Genomic DNA, 17,338 nt, shown 5'->3' on the forward strand with positions numbered 1-17,338 from the left:
AAGGACCACTCGGGGGGGAAAAGACGTGGGCTAAGGAGTAAAACAGTACAATTTGTAGCTCTACAAAGGTAGAAAACCATTAGGTAGCATTTTTTGATAGGATAGCAAAAATCCATAGATACAGGACTGTCTCAGAAAATTAGAATATTGTGATAAAGTCCTTTATTTTCTGTAATGCAAAAATGTCATAAATTCTGGATTCATTACAAATCAACTGAAATATTGCAAGCCTTTTATTATTTTAATATTGCTGATCATGGTTTACAGTTTAAGAAAACTCAAATATCCTATCTCAAAAAAATTAGAATATTCTGGGAATCTTAATCTTAAAATGTAAACCATAATCAGCAATATTAAAATAATAAAAGGCTTGCAATATTTCAGTTGATTTGTAATGAATCCAGAATGTATGACATTTTTGTTTTTGCAATTGCATTACAGAAAATCACAATATTCTATTTTTCCTGTACAGTCCTGCAGACTAGGTTTCTGCGGCGGTAGCATTTTTCGACGGCGCAGCAGAACTCGACAGACACCGGGAGGAAGGAAGGAAGGAAAGGAAGGCGGATCTCAGACACGACGCCATCCAGCCGCTCAGCTGCGTCACCGTCACCGTCCAGCTGGGCAGGAATAAGGGAAGCGACCGGGATAAAGGAGCGGAGAGGTTCTGGTTCTGGGTTCTGGATGCTTCTGGACCCGGACCTGTTGTCTAGACCCGCGGACTGACGCACTGACGGACGCACTGACGGACGGAGGGACAGACGGACATGGAGGAGGATCACAAGGAGAGGTTACTGTGGACGGTGAAGCGGGAGGTAAGATGCGGCTCCGCGGCCTCACGCTCTCACACCCGCAACAGATGGAAGGATGACATTATTCACCTGGAAACTGTTGCATTTCTACTTCTGCCGACAGGTGTATTTCACGGCTTGTCTGCTTTTTTTTAAGGACCATATTGCCTTAAATAAAACAAAAGAACAAAAAAGGAGGTAGTTGAACTGTAACATAATGTAGTTTATATATCTAGGGTTGATTCTACCCGTTTGGGGTTTTTTTATACAAGATTCTGTAAAACTGCAGTGTGATTGTGGGATGGAGGGTTCAAACCCTTTAATTTATTTACATTTACTTTATGATCCAGGTCATACATCCGTCTGTTCCAAACGCTGTTTCCATCTCTAATCCATACGCTTCTATGCATCATTTGCAGTCGCTTGGTTGCCAAGCAACACATCCACCAGGGGGCAGATAAATCAGCTGCTTATAAATAAAGTTGGAGGGGGAAAAAAGTCAGCTGCTGATATCAACAAACGTGGCTACTGTATAGAAGATTATTTTATTTTTTATTATTTAGCTAATTCTGAGTAAGGGGGACAAAAAGCGGTGCAAATCTTCAGACCAGAAAAGTTGACTTATAATATTTTATGGTCAGCATTTTTGTAAATTGCTTTCTCTTCAAGTAATGGCTTATGTCACTCCACAATTACAGTTTAAAAGTGCAATGACTTTCTCTCTCTAAATGCATCACTGGTATTTTTGTCATTCATTTTTCAGGTTTGGTATACTTCTTTTGTACATTGCTCTTTTTTATATTGCTCTATTTAATTACTTAGCGAATTAATTGGTTATTCTTTTTAGTATATACCCGGTACTTTTTTATACCTTTTCGTACTTTTGTGTATATTTTATAAAAATTGTCGAGCGTGTGTATGTTTGCTGCTGCACAAGTGAATTTCCCCTCTGGGGGATTAATGAAGTTTAATCTATTCTATTCTATTCTATTCTATTCTATTCTATTCTATTCTATTCTATTCTATTCTAACTGGATAATCCTGTCTTGAATTCTACTCCCCGCTCTCTCAAGTTTTCAAGTTTGCTTGTAGTGAGATTTTTTAAATATTATTTATATATAATATAAAATTATATATAAATTATTATTATTATATTATTTATATATATATATATATATATATATATATATATATATATATATATATATATATATATATATATATATATAAATAAATAATACATCACCTCCCATACAGTTGGCATGGATGTGAATGAAGTTATGAAGCCAAAACTATTTAATGTACCAGGCTGTAAATATGCTTATTTTAATGTGGAAGTTGCCGGTTGAAAAAAAGATGGCAAACTGTCCATCTCTTTATATGTTTCAAACGCAGGATAAGTTCAAATTCAGCATGAACTGGCTAAACACCATATCGGCGACATAGAGGGAAAATACATTTTTTTGGGGGGGGGGGGTATTTACTTCGTAATTTCTCCCAAAGTTACGAGAGAAAACTTAGAAATGGTGTCTTTATACTCTTGCAATTATGAAAGAATAAATGAAATACCGCTAGTGTACTGAAGACAGGCCATTTCATTTCTCATCATAATCTGTATTGAGGCTGATCTTGGAGTTTGGGATCAGCTAGTGGCTAAGGGGGCCCTGAATATATGGACAATATTAAATCATTGTTTTACATATTTGATATATATGGCAGCACGGTGTCTTAGTGGTTAGCACAAGGCGTGTTTCCACTACTTCCTGGTAGATATTTCTGGTATTTCCGGGCTAAATACCGGGACCTTCAGGAACCTTTACGGGGCCAAAAACAGCCCTGAAGAAGGAGAGGGACGTTTTCTTGCCTACAGGTTCTACCTGGTGGGTGGTCTCTGCTAATTAGGTATTTTAAAAGCAGGAAATTAAGTTCAGCCCTCTCACATGAACTTAAATCATGTGACCAAAAATCATTTAAGCATTTGGAGCAGAGACATTTTGTTACGACTTCATTCGCTGCAGTTAGAGAGTTCATGAAAAAAACCATGGATAGACCGACGAGTCGGTTTAGGTCTTGCTGTCATTTTACACAAATACAGAGGTCCGGCGGGGGTTTTCTTAATCTCAATCGCTATGACCACGGGCAGGGCTTCAGGGGGGGCGGTACTCCCCCTGGCCGCAGGCCACAGGCCCCGCCGCCCCAGGAGATTTTTATTTATTTATTTTTTGTGGCACCACTTGATTCATATTAGGTATAAAGCATTGTGCATGTTATGCTGAGATTTTCACACTCACAGTTACTGTAACATTAAAACAAAAATTGCAAGTGAATCTCTATGTATTTGTATTCTATCAACGTCATACGTCCTCATCGATCACTTTGTCAACAGAGCGCAGTAATCCTACAGCCTAAGAAGTTGAGTTAGAAACACAAAAGTGGAGGGATAAAACGCAAAGAAAAAGAAAAAGGGAGCAAGAAAAAGCCAAATTGTCCAAGCTAGGCGCATATTTTGTTTGCCTTAATCCTCCCGTTGCTGCTTCCACCTGCCTGCTGTGTGCTGCTGACGTCCCCGACCCCCCAGTCTGTCCTCCAGCAGGAGGGTCCCCCCTTATGATCCAGGTCCTGGTCCAGGTTTCTACCCCCCTTATGATCCAGGTCCTGGTCCAGGTTTCTACCCCCCTTATGATCCAGGTCCTGGTCCAGGTTTCTACCCCCCTTATGATCCAGGTCCTGGTCCAGGTTTCTACCCCCTTATGATCCAGGTCCTGGTCCAGGTTTCTACCCCCCTTAAGATCCAGGTCCTGGTCCAGGTTTCTACCCCCTTATGATCCAGGTCCTGGTCCAGGTTTCTTCCTCCTAAAGGGGAGTTTTTCTTGCCACTGTTTGGCTTAAGGTTTTTCTCCCACTATGGGAGTTTTTACCTGCCATTGTTTATGTAATAATTGCTCGGGGGTTTATGTTCATGTTCTGGATCTCTGGAAAGCGTCTAGAGACAACATCTGTTGTATTAGAAGCTATATAAATAAAATTGAATTGAATTGAATTGAATTCCTCCTGTGGGAGATGAACCTGACGTTGTTAGCAGCATTTCATCCCCAGGCCCCCGGGCAAGTTCACGGAGCGCAAGGCTCGTCGAGTACCTTCAAGTAGTGGTGAGGAGGCCACAATACTTCAAATTGAATTTTTACTTGTGTGTGAATTTACGGGCCGCCGTGCCAATTTTCCTACACTACTGTGATTAGTTGAAGTGGATGTCAGGTGGTGATTTCAGAGTGATCTGGAGGCTCCGTGCTGTTGAACTCCTACAAATGCCTTGAATTTGTGTCTGAAATGTATTTTGTTTTATTGGTTTGTTGGACTATGTTGTTGTGTAAAGTTAATCCAACCTGAAATCCTACAGTTCCACCTGCCTGCGACCCCCTCTGGTCATCCCGCTGCTGCTTCCACCTGCCTGCGCCCCCCCCCCCCCCCCTCTGGTCATCCCGCTGTTCCACCTCCCTGCTGTGTGCTGCTGACGTCCCCGACCCCCCCAGTCTGGCCCTCAGCAGGAGGGCCCCCCCTTATGATCCAGGTCCTGGTCAAGGTTTCTTCCCTCCTAAAGGGGAGTTTTTCTTGCCACTGTTTGGCTTAAGGCTTTTCTCCCACTATGGGAGTTTTTACCTTAGTCTTTATGTAATAATTGCTCGGGGGTTTATGTTCATGTTCTGGATCTCTGGAAAGCGTCTAGAGACAACATCTGTTGTATTAGACGCTATATAAATAAAATTGAATTGAATTGAATTGACGTTGAAGTAAACGGTTAACAGCAAGTCACTCTCTCTATCTCGTTATTTTAAGATAGTTAAGCTTAGAGTAACGTAACATGGTGTCAGAATGAAACTAAAAGCAGCTTGAAAAGGGATGAGCCTCCAAAAGTGAAGTGGTCCGGACGAACAGGAGACAATGTTAGCACTATTTAACTGGCTCCAGGATGCAAGGGCCCGGTCATAAGCCCCGTCCCCCGGGCAGGCTCTGATATATTCCGCTACGGACTATGACTGCGTTTCCAGCATCAATAACTCTTTTAAAACCCGAATATTGGCAATAACCCAAATTTGCACGGCCATGTAAACACCAATAACCCCTTTGAATAACCCGAAATTGCTCATATTGGGGTTTTTAAAAACCTGAATATGACCCCTGGGTTACTCCTTTTAAAACCCGAATATTTGGTCATGTAAACACCAAACGGAATATCCCCATCAAACGGAACAGGAATTTGTTTTCTGCACATGTTCTGTTCGCAAGGAATCCTGGGGCCTCATGTACTAAGAGTGCGTGGATTTCAACTTGAATCCGTGCGTGGAATTAACAAGAACGCAAAAATTCATATGTACAAAGCTGTGCGTACGCCCAAATCCACGCAGGTTTCTCTGTACATCCCAATCAGCGTGGATTTGAGCGCACATGCGGGAGCACAATACTCCGCCTTGTCTCCTCCCTCAAATATATGTTTGAATATGATAATGAAGATAATTATCCATTAAAAACCGCTCATCCTAACAAGAAATGTGCAAAAACAGGTAAAACAAATAAAAAAAGAAAACATCGGTTCTGAGCTGGGTGTCGGACTCCAGTCCTCGAGGGCCGGTGTCCCTGCAGGTTTTAGATGTTTCCCTGCTTCATTGCACCATGATACAAGTGACTGTGTCATCAACAGAACTATCCAGACTTTGATGACAAGTTGGTGACGATGATTAATTAGAATCAGGTGTGTTAAAGCAGTGAAACCTCTAAAACATGCAGGACACCGGTCCTTCTGGGATTCAGTTTGACACCTACATTATGGTGTTCTTTGCTTTGCGTTGCGTTCGGTGAAGAGTTGTGGTTTTATTATGATCGTACGGGTTTGTTAATGTTTATGGGCAGCGTTAGTGCATCATTACACTCTGCTTTTCTTGTTTGTATTTTAAGAACCGACACCAGAATTTTTGGTGGATGAAAAACGGCTCCTCGTTCTGCTTTATTGTCATGCATATTATATACTAACGGATTAAGACCAATGTACACGTTTATTGAGTCTTACACATTATGGATGTCCGCGATCACCTCTCTCATAAGTATAACAACGTGAACAATATACAATTTAAAACATGAAGCATTACGATCTGATTCCTCTGCTGCAGAAATAAAGACAATTTGTGCCGACGGGATTATCGAGGTGCAAACGTGAGAAATAAAGAGCAAAATTGCTGTAACTCGGAGTGTTTCATCCGCAGGAGGAGAGACTGGTAGATGTCGTGCCAAAGAGTGATTGCCTGCCAGAATCTGATTTCTCCCCTGAAAATGGGTCTTTTCACCTGCCAAATATTGATTGAAGGCCAAATACAGTTAATGAAAGGTTGTTTCTGCCTAAATATGACTTGATCTCATTCTTGAGTCTCATAATCTGAAAATCTGACGTTGTAGCGCTCTCGCTCAACGGGCTGCTGTGCGCGCTCCCGCGGCCACAAATCAGAAGAAATCAGATTCTGGCAGGCAATCACTTTTTGGCACAACACCGGTCCATCACGGGAGAAACACTTTCTGGATCCTGCAGAACCTGCAGCTGACCCCATATCAGACTCTGAAAGTTGCCTAAACATTCAATAAAAACTTATTTCATACTGAATCACATCAGTTCATACCAACCTTTCCGTGACACCTTTTTTTTATTTAAGACATCTTTACAGAACCGGTATTTCGCTGCAAAATGTATTTTAATGTTTTTCTGTCCAGACACAGTTATGGGATGTTTTAAGATCTGGCTTTAATCTCCAGTACTTGTCCCATACGGTCGTCATGACGACGGATATGTCCGACCTGTAGCAGCTCCAGCTGAAAGATCATGTTGGTCTGAACCGGAGCAGCTGGTCCAGTTCAGGACAGAGATCCAGGAGGATCCTCTTGGTACCTGAACCAGCTGATGGTCCAGTCTTAGTCCTGGACCAGCAGATCCAGACTAAACCAGCTGATGGTCCAGTCTTAGTCCTGGACCAGCAGGTCCAGACTAAACCAGCTGATGGTCCAGTCTTAGTCCTGGACCAGCAGATCCAGACTAAACCAGCTGATGGTCCAGTCTTAGTCCTGGACCAGCAAGGTCCAGACCAAACCAGCTGATGGTCCAGTCTTAGTCCTGGACCAGCAGGTCCAGACTAAACCAGCTGATGGTCCAGTCTTAGTCCTGGACCAGCAGATCCAGACTAAACCAGCTGATGGTCCAGTCTTAGTCCTGGACCAGCAGGTCCAGACTAAACCAGCTGATGGTTCAGTCTTAGTCTTGGACCAGCAGATCCAGACTAAACCAGCTGATGGTCCAGTCTTAGTCCTGGACCAGCAGATCCAGACTAAACCAGCTGATGGTCCAGTCTTAGTCCTGGACCAGCAGGTCGGTGTGATCTGATCATCAGCAGGTTCCTCTAACGGAGCCAAAGCTCCATCAGGATGTGCAGGTTCCATCGTTGAGCTCCTTTAGTTGTTTGTTCAGATCTTGTGGTTGATTGTGAGATTGTTGCAGCTCCACTCTTGTGTAATTTATCTGGTGATGTGGGGACTGTCATGTCCTTCACGTGGTCGTAAACTTATTGTTGACGTTACGTTTCTTCATATTCTGCTCTTCACTGCATCACCAGTGAGTGTCGCCAACGGACAAAACCTCAGAAAAGTGCGTGAACCAGCCTTAATCTGTGAGTGAAGGACCGCAGCTTTCTACGTTCATGACGTCATTCTTTGTACATCCGACCGTGAGCGTTGAAAGTGGCGTACGCACTCTTAGTACATAAGGCCCCTGGTCTTTTGAGTCCAGGAAGTTCTTATAAACACGGAGAAACAAGACCAGGAGGAGACTAATCACTTCATAAATGGAATGAAGGATATGAACATTTCTGCATTTGTAGACGGTAGAAAGTACCGGGATAGCGATATTTAAAAGAAGGTGAGCGAAAAATTGCGCGAAGCAGCATTTGTTTTGAATTTGGATACAGGAAGAAGAAGCAGAAATGACGGGAATTGCGTCATGATGTTCTCCGTGCGTCGCTGGTTTGATCCAGATATCCTGAATGATTAATTACCATGTAAACGGAATATTCCCAATGTTTCAGTAACAATAACATATTAGCAATAACCCGAATTTTGACTGCACGTAAACGTAGTCAATGACATGCATGTTAGGCTAAGGCCTATATGTTTAAAAAAAAAAGAAAAGAAATAACTGCGCATTACCACCACTTTGTGGTCAGCGGTGCTATTTTTCAGTCAAAGGTTCTTGTGTGGCGCTACAGTGTAATGGAAACACGCCGGCTGGAGGAGATGATTGGCCACGGTGGAGGTTTCCTGTCTGGCAGATTTACCCTGAACTCCTTCTGGTGGAAATGTGCCTACTGTTGTCTCACAGCAAGAAGGTTCCTGGTTCAACTCCTGTGCCCAGCAGGGGTCTTTCTGTGTGGAGTTTGCATGTTCTCCCCGTGCTTGCGTGGGTTACTTTTGGGTTTGCTGGCTTCCTCCCACAGTCCAAAAACATGCATGTAAGGTTAATTGACGATTCTAAATCGCCCGTAGGTGTGAGTGTGAGCATGCATATATCTGACCCTGCGATGGACTAGCGACCTGTCCAGGGTGGACCCCTTCTTGTATTCTATAGAGGGTCTGCATTGAAGTCACTTCCCCACTGGACCAGCCCCCTTACTCACACTGAGTGGTAAAAACAGCTGCAACTAGTGGAGAAGACGGGATAACAGTTGGTACAGTTACCAAGAACCAGTGGTCCATGGACATTAATATTTGGTACAGTTACCCCAAGAACCAGTGGTCCATGGACATTAATATTTGGTACAGTTACCAAGAACCAGTGGTCCATGGACATTAATATTTGGCCACAAATCCAGTTTCCTGATATTTATATGTACTTAATTTCTACGCCGGGGAAATACACGAAGCAAAGCTTGAAGATACAAAAGTCTTGACGCTTGGTCCGACTTCAAGGCAGGATTTGTTGTAGAAATTAAAGTGATGAGGACACCGAACTTTATGATTTGACCGTTTAACGTTAGCTACCCAAAAATCCAACATTACCTGATACAAAATGGGAATCGCAAATCCACGTTTCGGTGCCTGGAATCCAGTTGTTTCTGTGAATTACAGCGATCCATTTGTCTCTATTAAGCTTATTTTTCAGCAGTCTGTAAAACGATAACTCTGATTTCTTGCTAAATCTATGAGTACAGTCGATCACACAACAGCTCTTTCCCATTTTAGATGTTTTCCAGTTGCTCAAACTGAAAGTTTAGGCTGCCACTCAGTCTTTCTGCCACTCAGTCTTTCTGACACTCAGTCTTTCTGACACTCAGTCTTTCTGACACTCAGTCTTTCTGACACTCAGTCTTTCTGACACTCAGTCTTTCTGCCACTCAGTCTTTCTGCCACTCAGTCTTTCTGACACTCAGTCTTTCTGACACTCAGTCTTTCTGACACTCAGTCTTTCTGACACTCAGGGGTAAATCCACAAAGAATAGATTGCGCCCGCAAATAGCGCTGTGAATTGCGCCGCATTTGCGCCCGCAATTTGCCCCGCTTTAAGGTCCTATTCACAAAATATTTTGCTCTAATGATATACCGGAGCAAACACGCCCATAAAGTTTTGCGGCTGAGTGCAATTTGCACTTGTCTGAGTAAGTGAGCGGAGCTGTTTCCAGTGTTCTCCATATTTCTGCACACACATTGGTCCATAATGAAAACTGCAGAAATAAAAAATAAAGCGAGTGAAAATAAAACGCCGTGAGGCGCAAGGGCGCAATTTCCACTGGGAACAGGGGGGACATGCCCCCCCACTTTTCAAACTCATGCTTTTGTCCCCCCCAGCTTTTTTACAGTTAAAGAACTAACGGTAGGCTCAGCCTGTATTACAAATCATCAGGACACTGTGCGAAGAGCCCCGCTCCCCCTCCTCCCTCCTCCCTCCGTGCTGCTCAAGGATGATTTATGGTTCCGCGTTAAATCGACGCAGAGCACTGTACGGGCTGGCGCACCGTACAGTGCGCGTCGCCACGTACCCTACGGCGTAACCCTACGGCGTAGGCTCTGCGTCGATTTAACGCGGACCATTATTTAGGCATAATTAGGCTTAACTAGTGTGTGCGTATGTGACAGACGCGCATGGGACGATTGTGAAATACGGAAATAACTGTTTTATATGAATTCTAATTCCCAATTACGTAACAATTCCGTATTTCAAGGGACGGCTGGCAGCCCACTCACCGCGGCTGCATCTGCAGCAGCAGCTGAGAGTCCTGACTGACGCTGAGCTTCACAGGGACACGATCAGCGCTATTTTATTATAAGTCTGATATATGTTGTGATATGTGATGACATTATTAAGCTGTTAAACACACACATTCTAGATTTATATGTTTATATGGTGGAATTGTTTGTAATAAAGCAGCCCCTTATGTATGGATGAATCCTGAGCTCCTGTTATTTTTATTTTTAAATCCGAGATAAGTTCACAACCCCACTTGATCTGAGTGTGTACAGTCATGTCTGACTGTAGATTTCACCTTTAATATCATTCAGTATCACACAGGCTTGAATGACATTGAAGAGAGAGAGAAACAGAGAGACGGGGAGTGAGGAGTTTGCGCGCAGTTTAATACACGCTTCTGAAAGACGGTATTTGCTCCACTATTTTTGCGTGTGGCAAATAGCCCTGGCCTTTGTGAATTAGGCGCTTTTTGCAATGAGGCTTATTTGCATAGAAAGGGGGCAATTTTGCGCGTATTACCTTATTTACATGCATGCAAATGGCACCGGCGCAGACTGCCACTATTTGCTTGGCAGCGCAGTTTGTGGAGAAATTCGCCCTTTGCGGGTTCTTTGTGAATTAGACGCTCTCTTTTTGTCTCATTTGCACCGGTTTAGCGGCCGCAAAAGCCGCGCAATCCTTTTGTGGATTTGGCCCTCAGTCTTTCTGACACTCAGTGGGCGTAACCCGCTGTGAAGATGCATCTGTGACGTCATGCGCATTCCATCTATAGAAATATATCCTGGGACACTGTTTTGATTTAGACACTTTTATTTTCAAATGAACTGGTATTACATTAATTTTAATTGGACTCAATGGAATTAATTAAATTATTACTGGATTACAGCAGACTGAACTGAATTGGAATATAATTATAAAACTAGCTGCTGTGAACAGAGCTGTAAACAAGTGTTTGAAAGCGGAGTTATTGTACTGCATTCCTGTGGTATTACAAAAAGTCAGACATTTTATGAAGTCTTCAGGAAATTGCAATAACTTGATAACAAGAAGAAAAAAAATAGATTCCTTTAAATTTATTTGTAGCTCAGATTCACACCATGGAGAACATTTACACCACACCCTTTTCATTGTAAAACAAATCACAGGAGCCACCTACTGATGGATAAATGTAGCCCTGCAGGCAGGCAGCTGTGCTGCTACATTTAAAAGGGACCTATTATGAAAAACAGGTTTTCTCTTGCTTTAACATATATAAAGTGGTCTCCCCTCAGCCTGCCAACTCAGAGAAGGAGGAAAGCAACCAAATTCTGCAGTGTCTGTACAGCCGCCTGGATGAGCCGTCCAGTGTGATGTGGATCTACGAGCCAATAAGATTCTGCTCCCGTCGTTACGTAACGAAAATGCGGTTTACATAGGTTGGCCTCCGATGCGTGAAACCACGCCCACAACTAACTCCGCCGGCCGGAGCTTCCGCCATTTTTTCGTAGCGGTGTATCGCGTCATTCAGGCAGCCAATCAGCACAGAGCCTCATTATCATAGCCCCGCCCACTCAGAATCCTGCATAGATAATGAGGTTAGAGAATGGGAAGATAAAGACATGGCTCAGAGGCTGAATTTCTAATTTATTTAGCAAAAACAATCAAAAGCTTGTTTTTAAGACATTCAAGGCCTGTTTAAAATAGGTATTAGATGCCATAATAGGTCATCCTTTAAATAATTAAAGCAGGGCATCTTCGGTACCACACATACAGCAGTCTGTCTTCAGCAATCTCAGCTCATGATGATGAATGATGCTGAATGTTGCTGTTGGTGAATGCTTCACATCTCCATCCAGGAGTAAATCATTACTCTTTTAACCTCTACCCTCTCCCATTGTAATCCTCAAACTGCCTTTTATAAGCGCCGCAAATAGGAAGATTTTTCTTGCAGCTGAAATGTCAGAGGAAACCATGTGCAGATGTTTCTAACACTGAATGTGGCAAGTTGTGCCTCTCTGCCTGTACGTCAGTCTGAATAAGAGTAAAACCAGTGAGCATCTACCACCTTTATGTTGGAGACAAAAGGTCAGGCTAAAAATTGCAAGCCAGAAATCTACCTGGTGCTCAAACAAGGGGGGAGGGGATGTCATAACCAGCATTCTTTATGTTGTGTGACTTTGATCTAAGGTTGTTCTTTATTAAGTACACCACACCTTTACCAGGCTATACCCACTTTTGGCTTTAGATTGGCTTTAATTCATCATCGCATTGGTTCAGCAAGCTGCCGGAGATGTTCATCAGCCTCCTCATTCCATATTGACAGGATGGTATCACACTGTTACTCCAGATTTTTCGGTTACACATCCATCGGAGATGGTCTTCTGCATATCTTTGATTGTAATGAGTGGATGAGTGTTAATGTTATCTTTCTGTAATGGACCGAGCAGTCCAAGGACAGGCAGGTACACGTTGAGCTCCAAAAGCAGTTTATTTTAACCCAAAAATAATAAAAGGAAACTGAAACCTCAAAATCACAAACAGGAGAGTCTGAAAAAGGGTTAAAGTAACAGAGCTCTATTCAAAATAACGGGTAACAAAAGTCAAATAAACTCAAACAACATACCTGCCCAAATGTACCAAACAAGGGGACTTAAATAGTGGCTGATCAACCCACAAAGTAAAACAAAGGGGAAAAACCTAACAAAGCCAACAGAAACTAACATTAATTCCATTTTCAATTCAATTCAATTCAATTTTATTTATATAGCGTCTAATACAACAAAAGTTGTCGCTAGCGCTTTCCAGAGACCAAGAACCTGAACCCCCAAGCAATTATTACATAAACCATGGCAGGTAAAAACTCCTCTAGTAGAAAAGTCTTAAAAGGAACCCTGGTTATTAAGACTTGTAGTCCCTAATTAGCCACAATTGTTCTCTTATACTAAAATATGTTGTTAGAAACACATAAAATAATCTAATTGCTTTAAAAATCTACAATGTTTATCACATATTTTGACCTGCGGGAGGCGCCATGTTTTACCTGCGCAATGCATTCTGGGGGCGATGACGTAGAGCGGTGGCTCTGGGAAGATAAGCCGCGTTAGTTTAACTGGGACAGGTATCTAAAACATAGTTGAGCAGCACTCTCCCGGCCGTGGAGGCTGACGAGGGAGCCCATAAGACGTCTCGGTTCATGCAAACTGGATCAAAGTTCTGTGATGCACGGGAGATCTGCAAAAATGATCAATGTCGTGCGCATCTTACCAGTGCATTAGGCTCCTGCGTAGACGGCGTAGCCTACGGCGTAGACGGCGTAGGGTACGCCGTAGCCGGCGTAGCCTACGGCGTAGACGGCGTAGCCTACGGCGTAGACGGCGTAGGGTACGCCGTAGCCGGCGTAGCCTACGGCGTAGACGGCGTAGCCGGGGCTTTAGAGCCTGCAGCGCACCGCCATCCGCTCTCGCCGCCGCCGGGATGGAGACGCCGGTGGGCAATATGCACGTTTGGGTGGGCATAGCCCACCCCTGCCCCCCCCTAAAACCGGCATCGGTGCTGGGTGATGACAGACCAGAGGCTGAGGGGACCGGCCCGGGACTTTGACGAAACGGGAGGCGCAGACTTCGCTTCAAATAGGCAAGAACATCTTTATTTAATTTAATGACACCAGATCTGGCTGGGGTTTTTATTGTAGCATCGGTTATCTGCTAGTTGAAACGTGTGGTCGGTTAGTCTATCTGAGTTTTATGGTGTTTTTATAGTTCATGCTGTATGGTGCGGCACTTTTTTTTTTTTTTTGTTTTTACTTTTTTGTAGGTGCGCCGTCACCTTAATGTTTAGCTGTGTTTTGATCTGTGTTTCTGGTGCGCCGTCACCTGTTTAGCTGTGTTTTCATCTGTTTCTGGGTGTCAAACAGTGGACGGGGGTTAGCAGGAGCCACCGTCTGACGTCACTACCCAGAATGTAAACAACAATGGCGACCTACATGTTAAATTATATTTTCAAATTTTATAAAAACGAAGACATCAAAAAGGTTTTTTATATCACATTGTTATAATTGATACCAACATTTATCTTTTAAGACCTACATGTCTTAATAGCCAGGGTTCCTTTTAAGCCAAACAGTGGCAAGAAAAACTCCCCTTTAGGAGGGAAGAAACCTGGACCAGGACCTGGATCATAAGGGGGAACCCTCCTGCCGAGGGCCAGACTGGGGGAGTCGGGGACGTCAGCAGCACACAGCAAACATCCACACAGGCAGGTGGAAGCAGCAGCGGGATGACCCGTTGCAATAAACAAGGTGTCAAGTTTTAAAAGGAGACTGAAGCAGCTGTGGTTCAGAAGGAAGTCATGCTCGGTCCTAGGCATATATTGTGATTATTGTGCAAATTGTAAGTATATTATAAATTTAATAGTAAATATATTCTAAATCACTGTAGGCTATGAGTGTATATATAGTATAGTAGTATGAGTATATTATAATGTATTAGTATATTATGATATGTAGTATATTTATACTACCATAAATAGAGGTATGGGTATATCATAAATTATAAAGTCGTTGCAAACTATTTTGCTCAAAAGTGGATAGTAGTGGTGATAGTAGCAAATATTGTTACTTAAGATGTGGATGGTTGGTTACTTAATCTTTTATTTTTGTTTCAATTTATTTCAGGAATTCTAGTGATTGTTTTTCACCCTTTTTGAGTTGTATTATTGTAATCTTTTGTATGTCTATGTGTCGACCCCAGGAAGAATAGTCTCATGGTGAAGACTAATTTTTAAATAAACAAAAAATAAATAAACAAATAGATAAACCAGAGGAGGGGGGGGGCGGCTGCAGGCCAGCACGCAGCTCCTGAAGCTCCGGCCTGCAAACATGTACAAAAGAGAAAAAAGGGGGTCAGCACAAGAAACTACAGGAACGATGGACAAAAATGATAGCTATGACATTAAGCCCACTCCCTCATGTCACATGACCTGATGTAGTCCATTTCCTGTCAGCTCTCTGGCCTCCTACACCTGGGCTCCACTTCAGGCCAGTGGGGGGAACGGAGCAGCTGTAACTTCAGAGAACTCAAAAAAAGAGAATGTTTTTGTCTTAAAATCAGTGCTATCAGACGATTAAAAAGATTAATCTAATTAATTACAGGATTTATAATTAATTAATCTTATTAATTGCATTTTAATCTCATATCTGCTAAAGGTCCCCAAATAAAGAATTTGAATTCTAGGACATTGCCAAATTGCAGTGTATGACTAATCAATTGAATACACTAGGAAGAGAAGATTTGAAATCCACATTTTTATTGGTGAAGTGTGTTTCATAAATGAAATTCAAAAGAAAAAATATCTTCCTGTTCAGTTGGTCGTGCATCTGTGCACGTTGGCCTGGGGGAGTGGTTCTAATACGGTTCGGTCATGACACCATTCCTTCTTGATCATCTTCCACGATTGAAATCGTCCTGCAATCAGCAGCAACCCACTTTGCCATTGAGTTTGTCAGTTTTTCTGTCGTGGCTTTGCTCCTTCGTTTCCCAGATTCTGCAAGCGTGAGTTGGCAAAGTGAGCTCACGCTAGCACTTAGTGCTGTGCGATATTACGATATATATCTTAGTGTGACATAAAGATGTCTACCGTACGATATAACCCTCTATTGTTTATATTGTTAATTTATCACGTTACAAGTAACATTACACACGTTGTATTAACGCTAAATCGAACTGCTGCAACGTTAGTACTTTGCGGTAGCATTTTTACGTCACCCCAAAGTAGGGTTGAAGGATTTTTGAAAATAATCTAATTGCGATTTTTTTCTTCAATATTGCGATTGCGATTGAATATGTGATTATTTTTTCAAGGTCCTGTTCTCATGTATTTTTTATATACACAAGCAATAAATCAGTCTGTTTTATAATAAACAATGTCAGATTTATTCAAAGCACAGATTACAACAATAAAGAAAACAGATCTGTCTTTACCTCTTTAACACGTCTACACGAGTGTTATGGGTCGTTCTCTCTGAACCCAATCACACGACACCAAACCAGGTTAAACTTTAGCCAAAACGAGACGTAGTTTAATAGAAAAACACAGAAAAACTCCCACAGGGAACAAAAAAACCTTCCTCACAGGGAACTCAGAACTTCTTCACATAACTCAAAAATCACAAGGAGAAAAAAACCACCAGCAAACTAACAAACAAAGCTGACAGAGTTAACAAAACGAACCAGCAATGAACAATTCGCAGCCCTGTTCTTTAAGCTCTCCTCCTGATGTGCTGATGAGCTGGTGTGGCTCACAGCGATTCAAGGCTGATTTATGGTTCCGAGTTACACCAACCCAGAGCTAGGCCGTAGGATACACGGCGACGCGCGCCGTATGGCGTAGCTCTGCGTCGATTTAACGCGGAACCATAATTCAGGCTCCACAGCGCGACTCCACTGTCCGCCGGCGCGCGCCCGGCTCCATCATACTCTGTATATGTGTTTTCAGAGCATAGTCATAGTACATTATCACTTTCTGAAATACTCAGACCAACCTGTCTGGGACTAAATGTCACACCAGTCAAATTACATCATAATCACTTAAACTTTTCTTCATTGTTCTGTTACTCAGTTTGAACTTCAACAGGTCACCTCGACCATAACTGCATGGCTAAATGCAATGAGCAAGATTATTTAACAAAGTGGTGAGTAAGTGTATATCTTATAGGTCAGTCTTCGCAAATTTTAATCACAGATATGAGGATTGAATCAGGCTTTCATGTGTGGCCATGAATGATGGCAGATGTATTTCCAAAGCAGAGAAAATCTTAACAGTTGTCACAAAAAGTACCACCAGCGTCTATGCAGCTTTGTTGGTTTTAAAAATCCTAACCAGTATCTCCTGAGATGGTGTGCTGGTCTTTTCAGGAGTAATTGGCCACGGTTACATGATGTTTTTTAATTCGGAATTAATTATTCAAAATTAAATAATTCCGAATTAAGCTATTTTCCGTCGAGTTTACATGGAAATAGTAATTCCGAATTGAGGTTTACATGGAAAACATGTTTGATGGTCTTTCTCCAATTCCTCTACAGGTCTGGGGGTTGGGAAGGTTCTGATTGGATAGGGGGGGGACCAGAAGTTAAACTACCGGAAGAAAAACTAACTTAGCCGCTACAACTTTGAAAAGCTTACAATTTTTTTTCGTGCCATCTGTTCTTTTAATGATTTCTATTTATTAAATAAATGTTCTCTGCTCTTGACCAGCGTTTACTGCTGCTGCCATTTTGAAACTTTGTTTGGAAAACCAGCC

At 42.4% G+C, this 17,338-nt stretch overlaps 1 protein-coding gene across 2 annotated transcripts in view; it reads left to right on the top strand.

The window, feature by feature from the left end:
* The first annotated feature begins 612 nt into the window (after positions 1 to 612).
* The window catches only part of sgsm2 (small G protein signaling modulator 2), a 243,824-nt gene continuing 227,098 nt past the window's right edge, over positions 613 to 17,338 (top strand). For both annotated transcript variants that reach the window (XM_061718653.1, XM_061718654.1), the window contains exon 1: positions 613 to 815. In XM_061718653.1, coding sequence (XP_061574637.1) covers positions 768 to 815 — 48 coding nt within the window. In that variant the 5' untranslated portion in view covers positions 613 to 767. The remainder of the gene's footprint in view (positions 816 to 17,338) is intronic.

The sequence above is a fragment of the Cololabis saira genome, chromosome 4 (genome assembly GCF_033807715.1).
Source record: "Cololabis saira isolate AMF1-May2022 chromosome 4, fColSai1.1, whole genome shotgun sequence".
In the NCBI taxonomy this organism is placed as follows: domain Eukaryota; kingdom Metazoa; phylum Chordata; class Actinopteri; order Beloniformes; family Belonidae; genus Cololabis; species Cololabis saira.